This window comes from Pseudopodoces humilis, chromosome 10, assembly GCF_049639895.1.
Source record: "Pseudopodoces humilis isolate 2021_Gansu_Grassland_sample_001 chromosome 10, ASM4963989v1, whole genome shotgun sequence".
Lineage (NCBI taxonomy): Eukaryota > Metazoa > Chordata > Aves > Passeriformes > Paridae > Pseudopodoces > Pseudopodoces humilis.
In genome coordinates, this window is record NC_142209.1 from 2,460,208 (window position 1) to 2,473,850 (window position 13,643).

The 13,643-nt window shown below is 55.0% G+C and overlaps 1 protein-coding gene across 2 annotated transcripts; it reads left to right on the forward strand.

Annotated features, from left to right (window-relative positions):
* Window positions 1-4,448: 4,448 nt before the first annotated feature.
* On the forward strand, window positions 4,449-10,199 carry LOC102100555 (regulator of G protein signaling 16). 2 transcript variants are annotated; one of them, XM_005528689.2, is made up of 5 exons: window positions 4,449-4,604; window positions 5,810-5,911; window positions 6,575-6,636; window positions 7,893-8,059; window positions 8,357-10,199. In XM_005528689.2, the coding sequence occupies exons 1-5, from the start codon at window positions 4,525-4,527 to the stop codon at window positions 8,555-8,557; spliced, it is 612 nt and encodes a 203-aa protein (XP_005528746.1). In that variant the 5' UTR covers window positions 4,449-4,524; the 3' UTR covers window positions 8,558-10,199. The 2 variants fall into 2 exon arrangements, with proteins under 2 accessions (XP_005528746.1, XP_087916455.1); XM_088060329.1 differs by lacking the exons at window positions 4,449-4,604; window positions 5,810-5,911 and adding an exon at window positions 6,135-6,442.
* The last annotated feature ends 3,444 nt before the right edge of the window (window positions 10,200-13,643 follow it).

The window sequence follows — 13,643 nt, forward strand, 5'->3', positions numbered from 1 at the left end:
TTGCTGTACCCCCACAAATGAAGGGTGGCTGTGGGTGCCTTCACAGCCCAGCCACCTCCCAGCCTCAGCAGGCACCTGCCAGGACCTGCCTGCTGGAAATGAAGCTGGTCCCTATGGATGGGAGGTGGATTGGTGCTGGCAAGGCTGTGGCCCAGCTCTGGGAAGGGAGCCTGGCCCCAGGCCTTGCGACACAGATGAGTTTTTTTGTATTATTCCAAAACAAAGGCTGATAATGGAGGCAACGGAGCCGGAGCCGCGGGAGGCTGCTGAGCTAAATGAGACAGGAAGCACGTAATTAAATTAGATACAGAGCAGCATGAAGACATCCGAGTACACACACGGAGCTGGGCTGAGAGGCTATTGCATAACCCTGGGAAGAGCTCTGCAATATGAAATATCTCACCTAGTGCTGGCCAGCTGCCTGTCCTTGCACTGCCCCATCGGAGGGGAGAGGCAGAAAAGTGGCCTGAGGGGGCAGAGGGCTCAGCTGGTGGCTTGTGCCAGGGGCAGAGTGGGCAGAGGGGCTGTGGCAGCCTTGGTGAGGAGGACTTTGCTGGAACAGCCCAATCCCACTCCTGTGCTTCCCTTCCCTTCCCTTCCCTTCCCTTCCCTTCCCTTCCCTTCCCTTCCCTTCCCTTCCCTTCACTTCCCTTACCTTCCCTTCCCTTCCCTTCCCTTCCCTTCCCTTCCCTTCCCTTCCCTCCTCCCTCCTTCCCTTCCCTTCCCTTCCCTTCCCTTCCCTTCCTTCCCTTCCCTTCCCTTCCTTCCCCCTTCCCTTCCCTTCCCTTCCCTTCCCTTCCCTTCCCTTCCCTTCCCTTCCCTTCCCTTCCTTCCCTTCCCTTCCCTTCCCTTCCCTTCCCTTCCCTTCCCTTCCTTCCCTTCCCTTCCCTTCCCTTCCCTTCCCTTCCCTTCCCTCCCTTCCCTTCCCTTCCCTTCCCTTCCCTTCCCTTCCCTTCCCTTCCCTTCCCTTCCCTTCCCTTCCCGCACCTTCCCTTCCCTTCCCGCACCTTCCCTTCCCTTCCCGCACCTTCCCTTCCCTTCCCTTCCCTTCCCTTCCCTTCCCTTCCCTTCCCTTCCCGCACCTTCCCTTCCCTTCCCGCACCTTCCCTTCCCTTCCCGCACCTTCCCTTCCCTTCCCGCACCTTCCCTTCCCGCACCTTCCCTTCCCGCACCTTCCCTTCCCGCACCTTCCCTTCCCTTCCCTTCCCTTCCCTTCCCTTCCCTTCCCTTCCCTTCCCTTCCCTTCCCTTCCCTTCCCTTCCCTTCCCTTCCCTCCCCTTCCCTTCCCTTCCTCCCTTCCCTTCCCTTCCCTTCCCTTCCCTTCCCTTCCCTTCCTTCCCTTCCCTTCCCTTCCCTTCCCTTCCCTTCCCTTCCCTTCCCTTCCCTTCCCTTCCCTTCCCTTCCCTTCCCTTCCCTTCCCTTCCCTTCCCTTCCCTTCCCTTCCCTTCCCTTCCCTTCCCTTCCCTTCCCTTCCCTTCCCTTCCCTTCCCTTCCCGCACCTTCCCGCACCTTCCCGCACCTTCCCTTCCCTTCCCTTCCCTTCCCGCACCTTCCCTTCCCGCACCTTCCCTTCCCTTCCCTTCCCTTCCCTTCCCTTCCCTTCCCTTCCCTTCCCTTCCCTTCCCTTCCCTTCCCTTCCCTTCCCTTTCCCCCCCTTCCCCTCCCTTCCCTTCCCTTCCCTTCCCTTCCCTACCCTTCCCTTCCCTTCCCTTCCCTTCCCTTCCCTTCCCTTCCCTTCCCTTCCCTTCCCTTCCCTTCCCTTCCCTTCCCTTCCCTTCCCTTCCCTTCCCTTCCCTTCCCTTCCCTTCCTTCCCTTCCTTCCTTCCCTTCCCTTCCCTTCCCTTCCCTTCCCTTCCCGCACCTTCCCTTCCCGCACCTTCCCTTCCCTTCCCTTCCCTTCCCTTCCCTTCCCTTCCCTTCCCTTCCCTTCCCTTCCCTTCCCTTCCCTTCCCTTCCCTTCCCTTCCCTTCCTTCCTTCCCTTCCCTGCCCTTCCCTTCCCTTCCCTTCCCTTCCCTTCCCTTCCCTTCCCTTCCCTTCCCTTCCCTTCCTTCCCTTCCCTTCCCTTCCCTTCCCTTACCTTCCCTTCCCTTCCCTTCCCTTCCCTTCCCTTCCCTTCCCTTCCCTTCCCTTCCCTTCCCTTCCCTTCCCTTCCCTTCCCTTCCCTTCCCGCACCTTCCCGCACCTTCCCTTCCCTTCCCTTCCCGCACCTTCCCTTCCCGCACCTTCCCTTCCCGCACCTTCCCTTCCCTTCCCTTCCCGCACCTTCCCTTCCCTTCCCGCACCTTCCCTTCCCGCACCTTCCCTTCCCGCACCTTCCCGCACCTTCCCTTCCCTTCCCTTCCCGCACCTTCCCTTCCCTTCCCGCACCTTCCCTTCCCTTCCCTTCCCTTCCCTGGGATTCTACAGGGCTCTCTCTGTCCCACCATGGGCAGTTCCTCACCTCTGCTTCACTGCCATCCTGGCCTCACCTGAGCCCAGGTTTTTTGCCCAAAACCACACACACACACACACACACACACACACACACACACACTTTCCCAATGCATTTTATTTCTCTGGGAAAAGCAGCAGGGAGCCTGGAGCAAAGAGGGGACAGTGTCAGCAGGCTGTAATCTCAAGGCAGAGGTGTGCAGAGTTCCTCTGCTCTGGCTCACATCCCCCCTGCTCCTCACCAGTTGCTGCTGCTGCCATCCCAGCTGTGTTTTTGCCATAGTTACACTTGCCTGGCTGCTTCCAGCAGCACGTGGCTCCTTCCCAGCACAGTGGCTGTGCCAGGCACCGTGGAGCTGCAGCCAGAAATCCTCTGTCCCGTGTGCCTGCAACACGTGGCCGGGCTCCTGGAGGTTTTCCTCTTGGCATGACCTGCTCACACCATGCCTTGAGCACCAGGGAGAGTTACCAGAGCATCCTGTGACTTTGCAGATCTTCCCTTCAGTCCACAGCAAGGATCACAGCTCTAATCACGGTTTTAAGGCACAGGGAAGACGTGAATAAGAGCTTCTTGTAACTCCAGCCATTTATCTGTAGCTGAATATCTGCTAACCAAGAAGGCTTAAACTTGATTATTTGAGTGAAAAACCCCAGAGCCATGGGGAAAGAGGCTGCTCTTACATTAGAGCTGAGACAGGAGCTGAAAGTGTGTGTTCTCTCATCTGTCCTGATGCATTTTTCCTGTCTGTCCATGAGCAAGACCATTTCTGTGGCTTTTCCTAAGCGATGAGAGAAAGACAGGATTCTCCTTTACTGCTCAGTGGGGCTGAGGTGCCTCATGCTCCTCCCAAAGTCTCCCATCCAGATATCCTCATCCCAAAGGCAGCTTGAGAGGAGCCTTTCTTCCTGGCCCAGGGCCGAGATGGCTTCGTGCTGCCACTCTCCTGGCACAGTTCATCTCTCCTGGGAAAGATGCTCTGGCAACGTGCTGGGTGTGATGAATGCAGGCAGCAAGGGTAGGAGACAACTGGAGCTCTGGAAAAATGTCTGAGCTGGGAATAGCAGGGAGGAAGGGAGAGGATGAGGAGTGGAAGTGGCAGCTGCGGCCTTGTGCTCGGCTGGCCATGAGCAGGGAGGGTTTAAAGTCATTCCTTTCCAGAGCCACTGAGCTGGGGAATTGCAGGGAGGGCAGCTCTGGGATCCTGCGTGAGCCTGACATCACCACAGAGACCTGTTGGTTCTCACGGACCTCTGGTTCTTGTAGCACCAGACCCTGGGCTTTGCTGGTGTGCACTGGTTTAACCCCTTTCTCTTTTGCTGGCTCAGTCCTTCCCCTCCAGTTTCCAACCTTTCCTCATCAGGATCCTCAATTATCCGATGCTTTCCCAGGTTTTGGCTCTCTTTGATGCACACCCCTTCCCTCCTCACACACACCAGCAGGGAATTTGTGATGAAGAAGTGACTTCAGCCAGCACACAGGGCCAGACATTGTCCTTCTACATTCCAGCTGTGAGCTGGCAGTGCCATGAAGAGGGAAATGGAAACATTACACCCTCTGCATCACCCCAGGAAGCACAAACCCTCCTGACCCCGCTGGGGGCTCCCACCCCCTGCTTAAACCACTCGGGCAGAGCCTGCGGTGCTGGAAGCGCGGGGAGGTTTGGAACGTGGAATATTTGGAATAGCTCCTCGGGATGGAGCAGCAGGACGGAGCTGCAGCGTCTGTCCTGTCCTTCGCTGTCCCACCCTCCGGTTACTCAGCAGGCTCCACACGTCGGTGGAAAAGAGCCTGGATTTTTTTCCCCCCTCCGTTTCTCGAGGAAGCGGCTATGACTGTGATGCTCAAGGACGAGCCTGGGCCTCCCACTCCCCCCTCCTTTACCAGCACACACAAACTTACCTAAGCTCTTATCTTGGCTGCCTGAGCAGCTTTTGGTTGGCTGGAGGCTGGAGCGATGCTGGGTCCCCCTCCCCGCTCTCCCGCCTCCCACCCGATATAAAGCGCGGCTCCGCGCCGCTGCTGCAAAAGGACCGAGGGGCAGCTGGTGCCTCAGCAGCCTCTTGCACCCCCTCTGCCCATCCCTAAGGAGCCGATGAGTTGCTGGATGCCTGGGTGCCCAGCTCTCAGCATGTGCCGGGGCTTAGCCGCGCTGCCCATCACTTGCCTGGAAAGGTAAGGCGCTTCTGGGAGCCGGAGGGTTCGCTGGAAAAGATGCACCTGGACCAGCCCGTGATGTGATGCTAGGGTGGAAAGTGGGGTGCAGACCTCGAGGAAACACGCAGCCGAGTGATGCTGTGTGGCTGCATCCCTTCTGCTTCCCCAGGAGGGGAACACGGAGGTGAAAAAAGCGGAGGGAGAGGAGGCTGCCCAGGGCTGTCCAAACACACCAGGCTTTCTCCGGCTCTGCCTCTGCACATCTCGCTCCGAGCTGGCAGCAGCAGGAGTATTTTTGTCACCGAGGCTGAACTGTTTAGTGACATGTTGCTCCTCCCGCAAAGCCCCACGCTGCCGGCTTGACATTTTAAACCCTTATTTTTGTACGGGCGCCTTGGGACGCCCGAACGAGCCGCGGCACGCAAACAGCAGCGGGGCCACACGCCGTCCCGGGGACACCCTGGGGACAGACAGAAGCCGCTTCTGCTGCCGCAGACACCTCCCTGGGCAGGGAGCTGCCTCCTCCGTGCCCTCAGCGCTGGGACAGGCAGGAGCATCCCAGCCTCTGGCACAGGCAGGAGCATCCCAGCTTCTGGCACAGGCAGGAGCATCCCAGCCTCTGGCACAGGAGCATCGCTGCCGCCGCTGCCTCCTAAAGGCATGGGGTAGGTGGATGCTGCCCTCTCCACGGCCTGGTGTCAGGCTCCTGGGGACCCCAAGGAGCACCCCAAAACACAGAGCAGGGGAGCAGCAGCATCCTGGCAGCAGGGAGATGCTCCCGCTCTGCCCGGCGGAAAGAAATCGCGGTGCTTCTCCAGTTTGGTTTGGGAGCTGCCGTGAGTGCGGGATGGGAACAGGAGCCAGGTTAGCTCCGGGAGAGCTGGGGGCGCTCCAGCTGGGCACTCAGCAGCTGCTCTCTTACCTGCCTCAGAGGAAAGAGCTCGTCGTGGTTTATATTCCATATATCTCCGCCTGGGAATAGAGCAGGAGAGAACAGTCCCCCGGGCTCCATGCGCTGCCGAGCGCCGTTGCCAGGGAGCAGGAAAAGCAAGTGGGGAGCATTTATTTCACACACCAGAGAGCAAACAAGTGGCTGAAGCTGGGGAGCGAGGGCTGTGCCCCCGAGCCCGTGGGGTGCAGCCCCTGCCAGCCGAGGGGGTGGCGGCAGAGGACTGACGGTCCAGCCACCCCACCTCTCCCCTCCCTCCCTCCCTCCCTTCCAGAGCCAAGGATCTGAAGACCCGCTTGGGCATCCTGCTTCACAAACCCGAGCTGGGACACAAGACTGGGAGCTCCAGCAAGCTGCAGCTGGGCTCCAGGCGCAGGTAAGCCAAGCAGTGCTCTGGCCCAGGTTCAGGCAGGGCCAGGTCCCCTTGGAGCAGCCTTTCCCGAGGGATGCTCCTGCCCATCTGCGCAGCACAGAGCACAGCTCCCCCCTCCACGTAGTCCCACCCAGGCGGGCCGGGAAGGCGGATCACTTCCCAGCTCCAGCGCTTATAAAATCCTGCCGGGGAACGGATGCTCTGGCATTAGGCACAGAGAGCAGGGCCTTGGCAAGAGGAGAACCTGCGGGGCTCCTGCTCTTCCCGGTGGCTGGGATCCCTGGGAATGCAGGCAGCATCAAACACAGAGCACTAAATATTGCTGCTCAGGGGCAGGGGCTCTTCCTGGAGCGGCACCAGCAGAAAAGGGCTCTTCTGAGCATTCCCTAGAGAACCTGCTGGACTTGTATCGGCAGAAAAGGGTTTTTCTGAGCATCCCCCAGAGAACCTCCTGGCCAGCAGCATGGAGCTGAGGTCGGGTGAGCCATCAGGGAAGGTAAAAGAAAGGGAGGAGAGAGGAAAGAGAGCCCACAGGTAATGGATATTGGCCTCTGGCTTTGGCTTCCTGCCGAATGCCGCTGTCTCCCATCGATGGAGCCGCACAACTGAAGTGCTCCCATCCCTCACCGCTGGACAGCGAGCCTTACATCCTTTTGTCTTTTCCAGAGACTCCTCCCGAGATGTGCTGGAATGGAGGGAGTCCTTTGACCAGCTCCTCAAGAGCAAAAGTGAGTAGCATTTTGTTTTCTTCTCTTGGTGACAGCGTGTAGGACAGACGTACTCGCAGTGAGCTGTATGGCTGGAGTCGGTGTACGATGAAACCTCCCCTCCTCCTCAAATGAGGTGTTTTAGGATTTCGAAAGAGGTCCCTTTCCTGCCCAGATCTGAGGCCTCATTTTGCCTGCCCCATGAAGCTGTACCCTTTCCTCCTGGCTGGGTGTTTTTGAGGGGGCAGAAATGCTGTGTCGCTTGGGACAGGCGCTTTGCCACGGGCATCCCATGAGGAGCAGCCCTCCAGGGGGAGCATCGTGCTATTCCCAAAGCACCCCTTTCCCCACAGCCGGGAGAAGGCAGCGCCTGCTCTCGGTGCCTGGTGGAAGCAGCGATGCAGCCGCCTCCCCTCAGGCTTGTCCAGACAACTGCATTGCTGCCCTCTGTCTGTCTGTCCTGTGCCTCCGGGGATGGCTCCTCCACAGGGAGAAGGAATCCAGCTGTTTTACTGAATAACCGTGGCCTTTCCCCCCCTTTGGTATCAGCTGTGTGTCTGTGATGCACAGGGCTTCTGTGAGATGCTGTCTCCCTCTCCAGTCCCAGAGATGGGATCTCTTTTTAAGTCCCACACATCATTCCCTCCTTACACCGGTCTCTGCACAATGGCAGAAGCCCCAAATTTTAATCCAAAAGTAGTTGTCTACCTTAAAGGATCTTCCTCAGCCAGACAAAGTCCTTCCACAGCATTAGTCTGGGGCCAAATGTATTTTTTTCCCAGCCTTCCTCACGTGCTGTGACGGCTAACAAGCATCTCCAGCTTGGTAACTTAATCCACCCTCCCAGCACAGCTTTGAAATCCTTGCTGTAGTTACTCTCCCATCCTCAGCATCTCGTTCCCCCCTGGATCTCGGCTGAGAAATCAAAATCAAGGCACCGCTGCTCGGCTCCTGCAGCGTTCCGATGCGTCAGCGCGCTTCTCCTTAGGTAGAATTAGCTCGTTCCCGAAGCTGTAAAGAAAATACTCTGAAGCCTCATTACAGAAAGGTCAGATAAATAAAACCAGAGGATTACTTGCCTGTGGGAAAGGATTTTATTGGAGTCTAGAGGCCAATTAGCAGTGTCTCAGAGGGTGGAATTTGCCTGCAGGGAAAGGAAATCTGCAGATGTCACGGTCTGAGCTCCCAGGGCGACGCTCTCGCCAGGCAGTGTCTGCTGCTGCTCCTCTTCCTCCCTGCCTTCTGTCCCATTAACTGCTCTTCTGTCCCCTCCCCAGGTGGGGTAAATGCCTTCCACACCTTCCTGAAGACTGAATTCAGCGAGGAGAACCTCGACTTCTGGCTGGCATGCGAGGACTTCAAAAAGACCCGGTCGAAAACCAAGCTGGCCTCCAAAGCCAACAGGATCTTTGAGGAGTTTGTCCAAAGTGAGGCGCCCAGGGAGGTGAGAGCATTTCCTGTGGCATCAAATAGGGTGGGAAAGGAATAAAATATCCTGATGGGTTTTAATGAAGTTGTTTTGGATCAGTGGGAAGATGTGCTCTTGCTCATGAGAGCTTCAAATTCTTGATGGTGTGGTCCATCAGATTGGCTTGTTAATGTTGGAACAGAAATTGAGCCTAACCATGAAGGGGTAGAAAGGTTTGTGAGCATCTTCACGCTCATCTGGAGACGGATTAAAAGCAGTTCTTGCCCTCACATAGGAGAGGAGTTAACGTTTGTGAGCGCTGCTGCCTTGCAGGTGAACATCGACCACGAAACCAGGGAGATCACCCGCAAGAACCTCTCGGGGGCCACCTCCGCCTGCTTCAACGAGGCCCAGGCCAAGACGCGCACGCTGATGGAGAAGGACTCCTACCCCCGCTTCCTGAAATCCGCCTCCTACCAGGACATGAGCAAGCAGGCCGCCAACCGCGGTGCCAGCAAGCGCTCGCACACCTGAGCCCAGCCGCGAGGCGCGGCGGGGGGACCAGCCAGGGCAGGGTGGGACGCGGTTTGCGGGGGCTGAGGCCCGCCAGCCGCGGGGTTTCGGCTGAAGTTCTGGAATTTTAGCAGGATCCCCAGCACCTGGAGCCGGAGTTCCTCCCTGGGTGGGGAGCCCGGAGCCTCCCCTCGCAGCTCGGCCGGAGACCTGCGGCGCCGCCGCGGACGCGGAAAGAAACGATTTTGAGCTGCGGGTCCAGGGAAAAATGGGATTCCCCTGAGCATCCACAACCGAAGAGCTCCCACCTGCTCTCGGACCTGGCAGGGCCAGCACAGGAGACTTCCATTCCCACTCGCAGGGAACGGCCAGGATAAAAGCCCCGAAACTACGCGGCGTTTTCAGCTGGATCCTTCTCCTGAGCCCGAGATCCTCCAGCTGTGTCCTATGCATGTTCTGCATCGAAGCTTTCCACCTCCTTCCAAGTGCAGCGGTGTTTTTATCCCTCGCTTGAGCTCCACGACCTCCAGATCGCACCTAATCTTAGGTCACGTGCGTGACCTTTCATTCCTATTATCGTTATTTATTTCATCGTTGTTGTTATTATTATTGTACCTGTATTTATCAGAGGAGCACTGCTGAAAGCACACACACATGTCCCTTGCTCTCAGGAGCTTGTAAATTAAATTATTTTAGCTGCTGTAGCACTTAGCATGCCTCCCACCTTTTCTGTGTAATGATTTGAGAGGACTGGACAGATTTGTAGCACAATTGTGGAGCGAGGTACACCAGTGGCAGCAGGGAGAGCTGCTAGAGGGTTTGGAGGGCCACAGAAGGCGGTGCAAGGATGCTCTGCAGCCCATGGTGTTTCCTCTCTCCCCTTAAAGATGTGGAAGGCATCTCAGCACACAGCAGCTTGTCCTAAGCAGGGAACAGAGAGGACAAACAGCCACTCTGGTGAGCAGCCCTATGGAAAACTTGATTTTCCCGCACGGGAGAGAAAACCCGGGGCTTTGCCTGGGTTTGTGATTGGGCTCGGTGTTCCCTTGGATGGTGGAACCAGTCTGCAGCCACAGCACTTTACCAGAAACCCACGGAGTGAGCCAAAGCTCACGTGAATTCAGTGACCCGGAGGGGTGGCAGGACACGCCATCAGCCCACACCGGGGAGCAGCTCTTCAGAAAGTCCCTCTCAGCAGGAATTCTGGGGTCCTGGAGAGGTGTGGATCCCACTTGGCAGCAGTGGTGGCAGGGTGGGTGGGTGATGTGGAGCCTGTGCTGGCTCCTGGGGAATGTGCCACCGGCACTGCTCCCTGCTGAGCTTTCGTTTATCCCTAAAGCCCAAACCTGGAGTTCCTTATCCCACTGCTACTCACTCCTTGCCAAGGGAGCTCTCTCCTGCCCCCCTGTCTCAGCAACAGCCAGAGCACAGCATCCTTTGGGCTTTTCCCAGCTGCTTGGGCAAAGCAAGGGACCAAGGACCAGTTTGGGGATGTTACTCCGTGTCCTCTTCCACCATCCCCATCCTGGTCCCAGCTCTGAGCCTCCTGGCTGTGTTTACAGGGAGATACCAGCTGCTTTCTTATTTCCTATTTATTTTTTACAACTGGAACCACCTTTGCTGTGTTACTGAAGCCAGCGATGCACAATGGCCTGTTCTCATTACCGACATAATGTTGTCATTCCAAAATAAAATGCAAAGAGAAAAACACCCTGACAGCATGGGCTGGGTCTGTATTTTATTTTATTTTATTTTATTTATTTTTTGGTTGTGGACTTTCAATTGAATTTTACATTCTAATTCTGGATGCTTTGCAAAGCTGCTTGCGTTGGGTGACTCAGGGGGCAATTTCCAGTCGCTTTAAAAGTGACAGTGTCATGAGCAGAAAAGGAAGGGGGAAGACTTTTGAAGCATAAATCTTTGTGGTATTTGGTTTATCAAAGAAAACTGGATGGTTCATAAAAAGAATGAAAGCAGAAGGGAAGTTTTGAATGTCTGAACTGCCAGGCTATTCAATATTTCTTGTATTACTCATAATTTCTGAGCCCTTTACAGGACTGCAGCTCCCAATATCTGCTCGGTATTAGTAAAACACAAATATCTTAAAATTGAGAGGATGCAAGAAAAAACCCTGCTTTTGGGTCACTGACATAAATAACACTTGATTTTTCTCAGTAACACACCTGATGGTTGAATCCATTGACGAGGAGGAAACTCTCTGGTATCAGAGGGGTTATTAAAAACCATCCTGTTCCTGTGCAGAGCGCCTTGAGGTCTGAGCACTTCCCTGGAATGCTCTGCGAGGGAAGGGCAGGGTTGCATGGAAAAAGCTTTCCCATGGAAGCACACTCAGGGCTGCCTGTGTGCAGGAGAGGAGCACCCCAAGTGCTTGGAATAAAATCCCAACCGAAATATGGTTTTATTTCAGTTGCCTTCTCTCTATTTATTGCGTGTTCTGGAAGCCAGAATTAACTGGCCTGCGTCAGCGGAGGAGAGCGTGAGGGGACTGCCGAGGAGGAGCTGGGATCACGGGGGAATAACTGGAATAATTCATGTTCCAAGGTGTTACTACCAGCACAAGCCACCCTCTGCCATTCAAATGCATTTTACAAGCAGCTGCAGCTGCAACAGGACCTCCTGTCCCCTCTGACACAGCCAAGCAGGGTCTAAAGATCAGCAGGCACTGTAAAACACATGGGCCTGCTCCATCCCCACCTATCCAGAGGAAAGCAGGTTGAGCTTCCCCTCACATTTCATTTCCTTTTAAATTAAGCATGGCCTTGTCTTACAAGCCCGGTAATTTGGGATCATAGCAGTTTACATCTCCATCTGATCTTTGTCCGTGTCAGAGGGAAGAAATCAGCTGAAAAGTATCCAGGAAATATTTAAATTACTTGTCAGGAAAGAGAGCAGTAAAGCAAACTAAAAGCAGCTAGAATCAAAAATAATGGTGGTGTTGTTTTGGTTTTTTTCTTTAACTGCAGCTGCTGGATGAAAAATATGAACACTTTGTCTTGCATGCCTTGAAGTTAATTTAAAACTGATTCTTCATTAAAAAAAAAAATAAACCAGGCCAACAGCAGCAAAATAAAATAGTAATAAAAATATGGAATTAAAACCTTTTTGAGCTTTCTTTAGAAGGAAATGTGAGGCTGTGTCTGTTCTTGTTGCCTCAGCCTCGGTGGTGGCAGCTCTCAGACCCCACAGCTCATCCTGGACAATCCCATTTGCAGCCCCATTTCCTCAGGGATGCTTCCCAAAGAGAAATCCCAGTCACTAAAAGCGAGCCTTTCATCCAGCTGTGGCTGCTGCCAAAACCCAGCAGGAACACAACAACAACAAAAAAAGCCTCGGGGTGGGGATGGGATAAAAAAATAATAAAAAAATCCCCAACCCACAAAACCACATTTGAGAAAAAGGAGCCAAAGCTTCCCTCGGCCGGCTGTGGTCACTCCCAATAAACCCTGGCTGAAGTTTCCCAGGGCAGAGGCTGCAAATTTGGAAGCAGCTGAAGGGATTTGAGCTCCAGGGAGCCACTGTGGGGGCTGGCACTGCCCTGCCCCCCCAGGCTGTGAACACAAACTTGCTCCAGGGCCAGGTTTCCATGGGTGGGGGGTGGTGTGGATTTATTTGGTGGAAAAAAATCCATCTCCCTGTGCCCTGGGAGCTGGAGCATTCCCAGCAGCAGCTCAGGGGCTCCTGCAGCCAGAAGGTCGCTGCTCCAGTGGGACCAAGCAGCTTTGGGGTGGTCTTAGGACGTGGACATGGATGCAGGAGTGCACTACAAGGATTTAGGCAGGTGGGTGTGCAGATATTTAAGTGTAGGAGTTCTGAGCTTTCATTTCCAGTGGATGCACACATGTGACAACAGGCTACACGTGTGTACATCCGTGATTTATTTCTCCTTTCTTTAAAAAAAGAGTAAAGCTGTAAAATGTTATCTGGGTACGTTCTTTTGGAGGAAGCTCAGCAGCAGAGAGGCTGCACCGAGCCATTTCAAATATGCCAAACATTCTGCAGCGCTCTGCCAGCCCCCAGGCCAGTCAGCAGGGTGGGAGCAGCTGGCTGCCATCGCTCTGCAGCTTCCACTTGGAGGCCTTTTCCCTGAACCAAGTGCCAGAGCTCACAGCTGATGTGCTCCCCTGAATGCCAAGGTTGCCAATCCGCTCCAGCTGCGCACAAGGATTTGTACCCCTGGGCTGCCTGGGGAGCTGAGGAGGAATGAGAGATGATTTTCGTGCTTTTTGCTCCTGCTGGGGCACCGAGGGCGGCGCTGGGGTCTGCAGCTCTCCTGCCTGTGCTGGAGGGGAGCTCGGACTTGGTGCAGCCACAGCCTGGGGGCAAGGATGGGGGATGAGGAACAGCAGGGAGAAATCCTGCTGGAGATCCACCTGCTCTCCTTGGGAAAGGTATCTAAGCTCAGGAGCTCAGCCTGACTCCTTGTCTGACCTGTTTGGGCTGCTCTGGGCTGTTTTAAATGGTTGTGCGCGGCTCTCCCTGCCCAGGGATTGGGATGTGCTGCCCTGCTTGGTGAGGTTCCTGCTTGCCTCGCTGCTGCCCTCATCTCTCCTTCCCTGCTGGCAAAAATGTCTTTTTTGGTGGTGATGAGGATTGAGCAGCAGTCTAAAAAACCAGAAAATGAAGTTTAAGAAATGTAAAAACACTCCATAAAAAGCATAGATATGGGGGGATGTGGTTCAGTGGTGGGCTTGGCAGTGATGGATGATGGCTGGACTCGATTTTGGAGGTTGGAGTCAATGATCTTGCAGGTCTTTTCAAACCTAAATAGTTCTGTAAGAAGTGGTTGATGCTCCTCCATGGGTAGCATCACCTGCCATCCTTCTGTGGGCTGTTCTCCAGCTCTGGAAGTCACATCAGCGTGGCCAAGCACATAAACCCTGGGATGTTCCCACTTGGAAATAAAATAAGAAAGCACGCAAAAGGAACATGAAGAAAAAAACCTCACCCTACTATTCATAGCTCCTTTAAAAAATGATTTTACCCTTGGCAGGCAGTTTTTGTTGCCACATTTTGCCTCGTGTTTATTTGTGGCTGCTGGGAGGACAAGGATTCTCGGGAGATGTCATCTCAGGGGAAGGGATGCAAA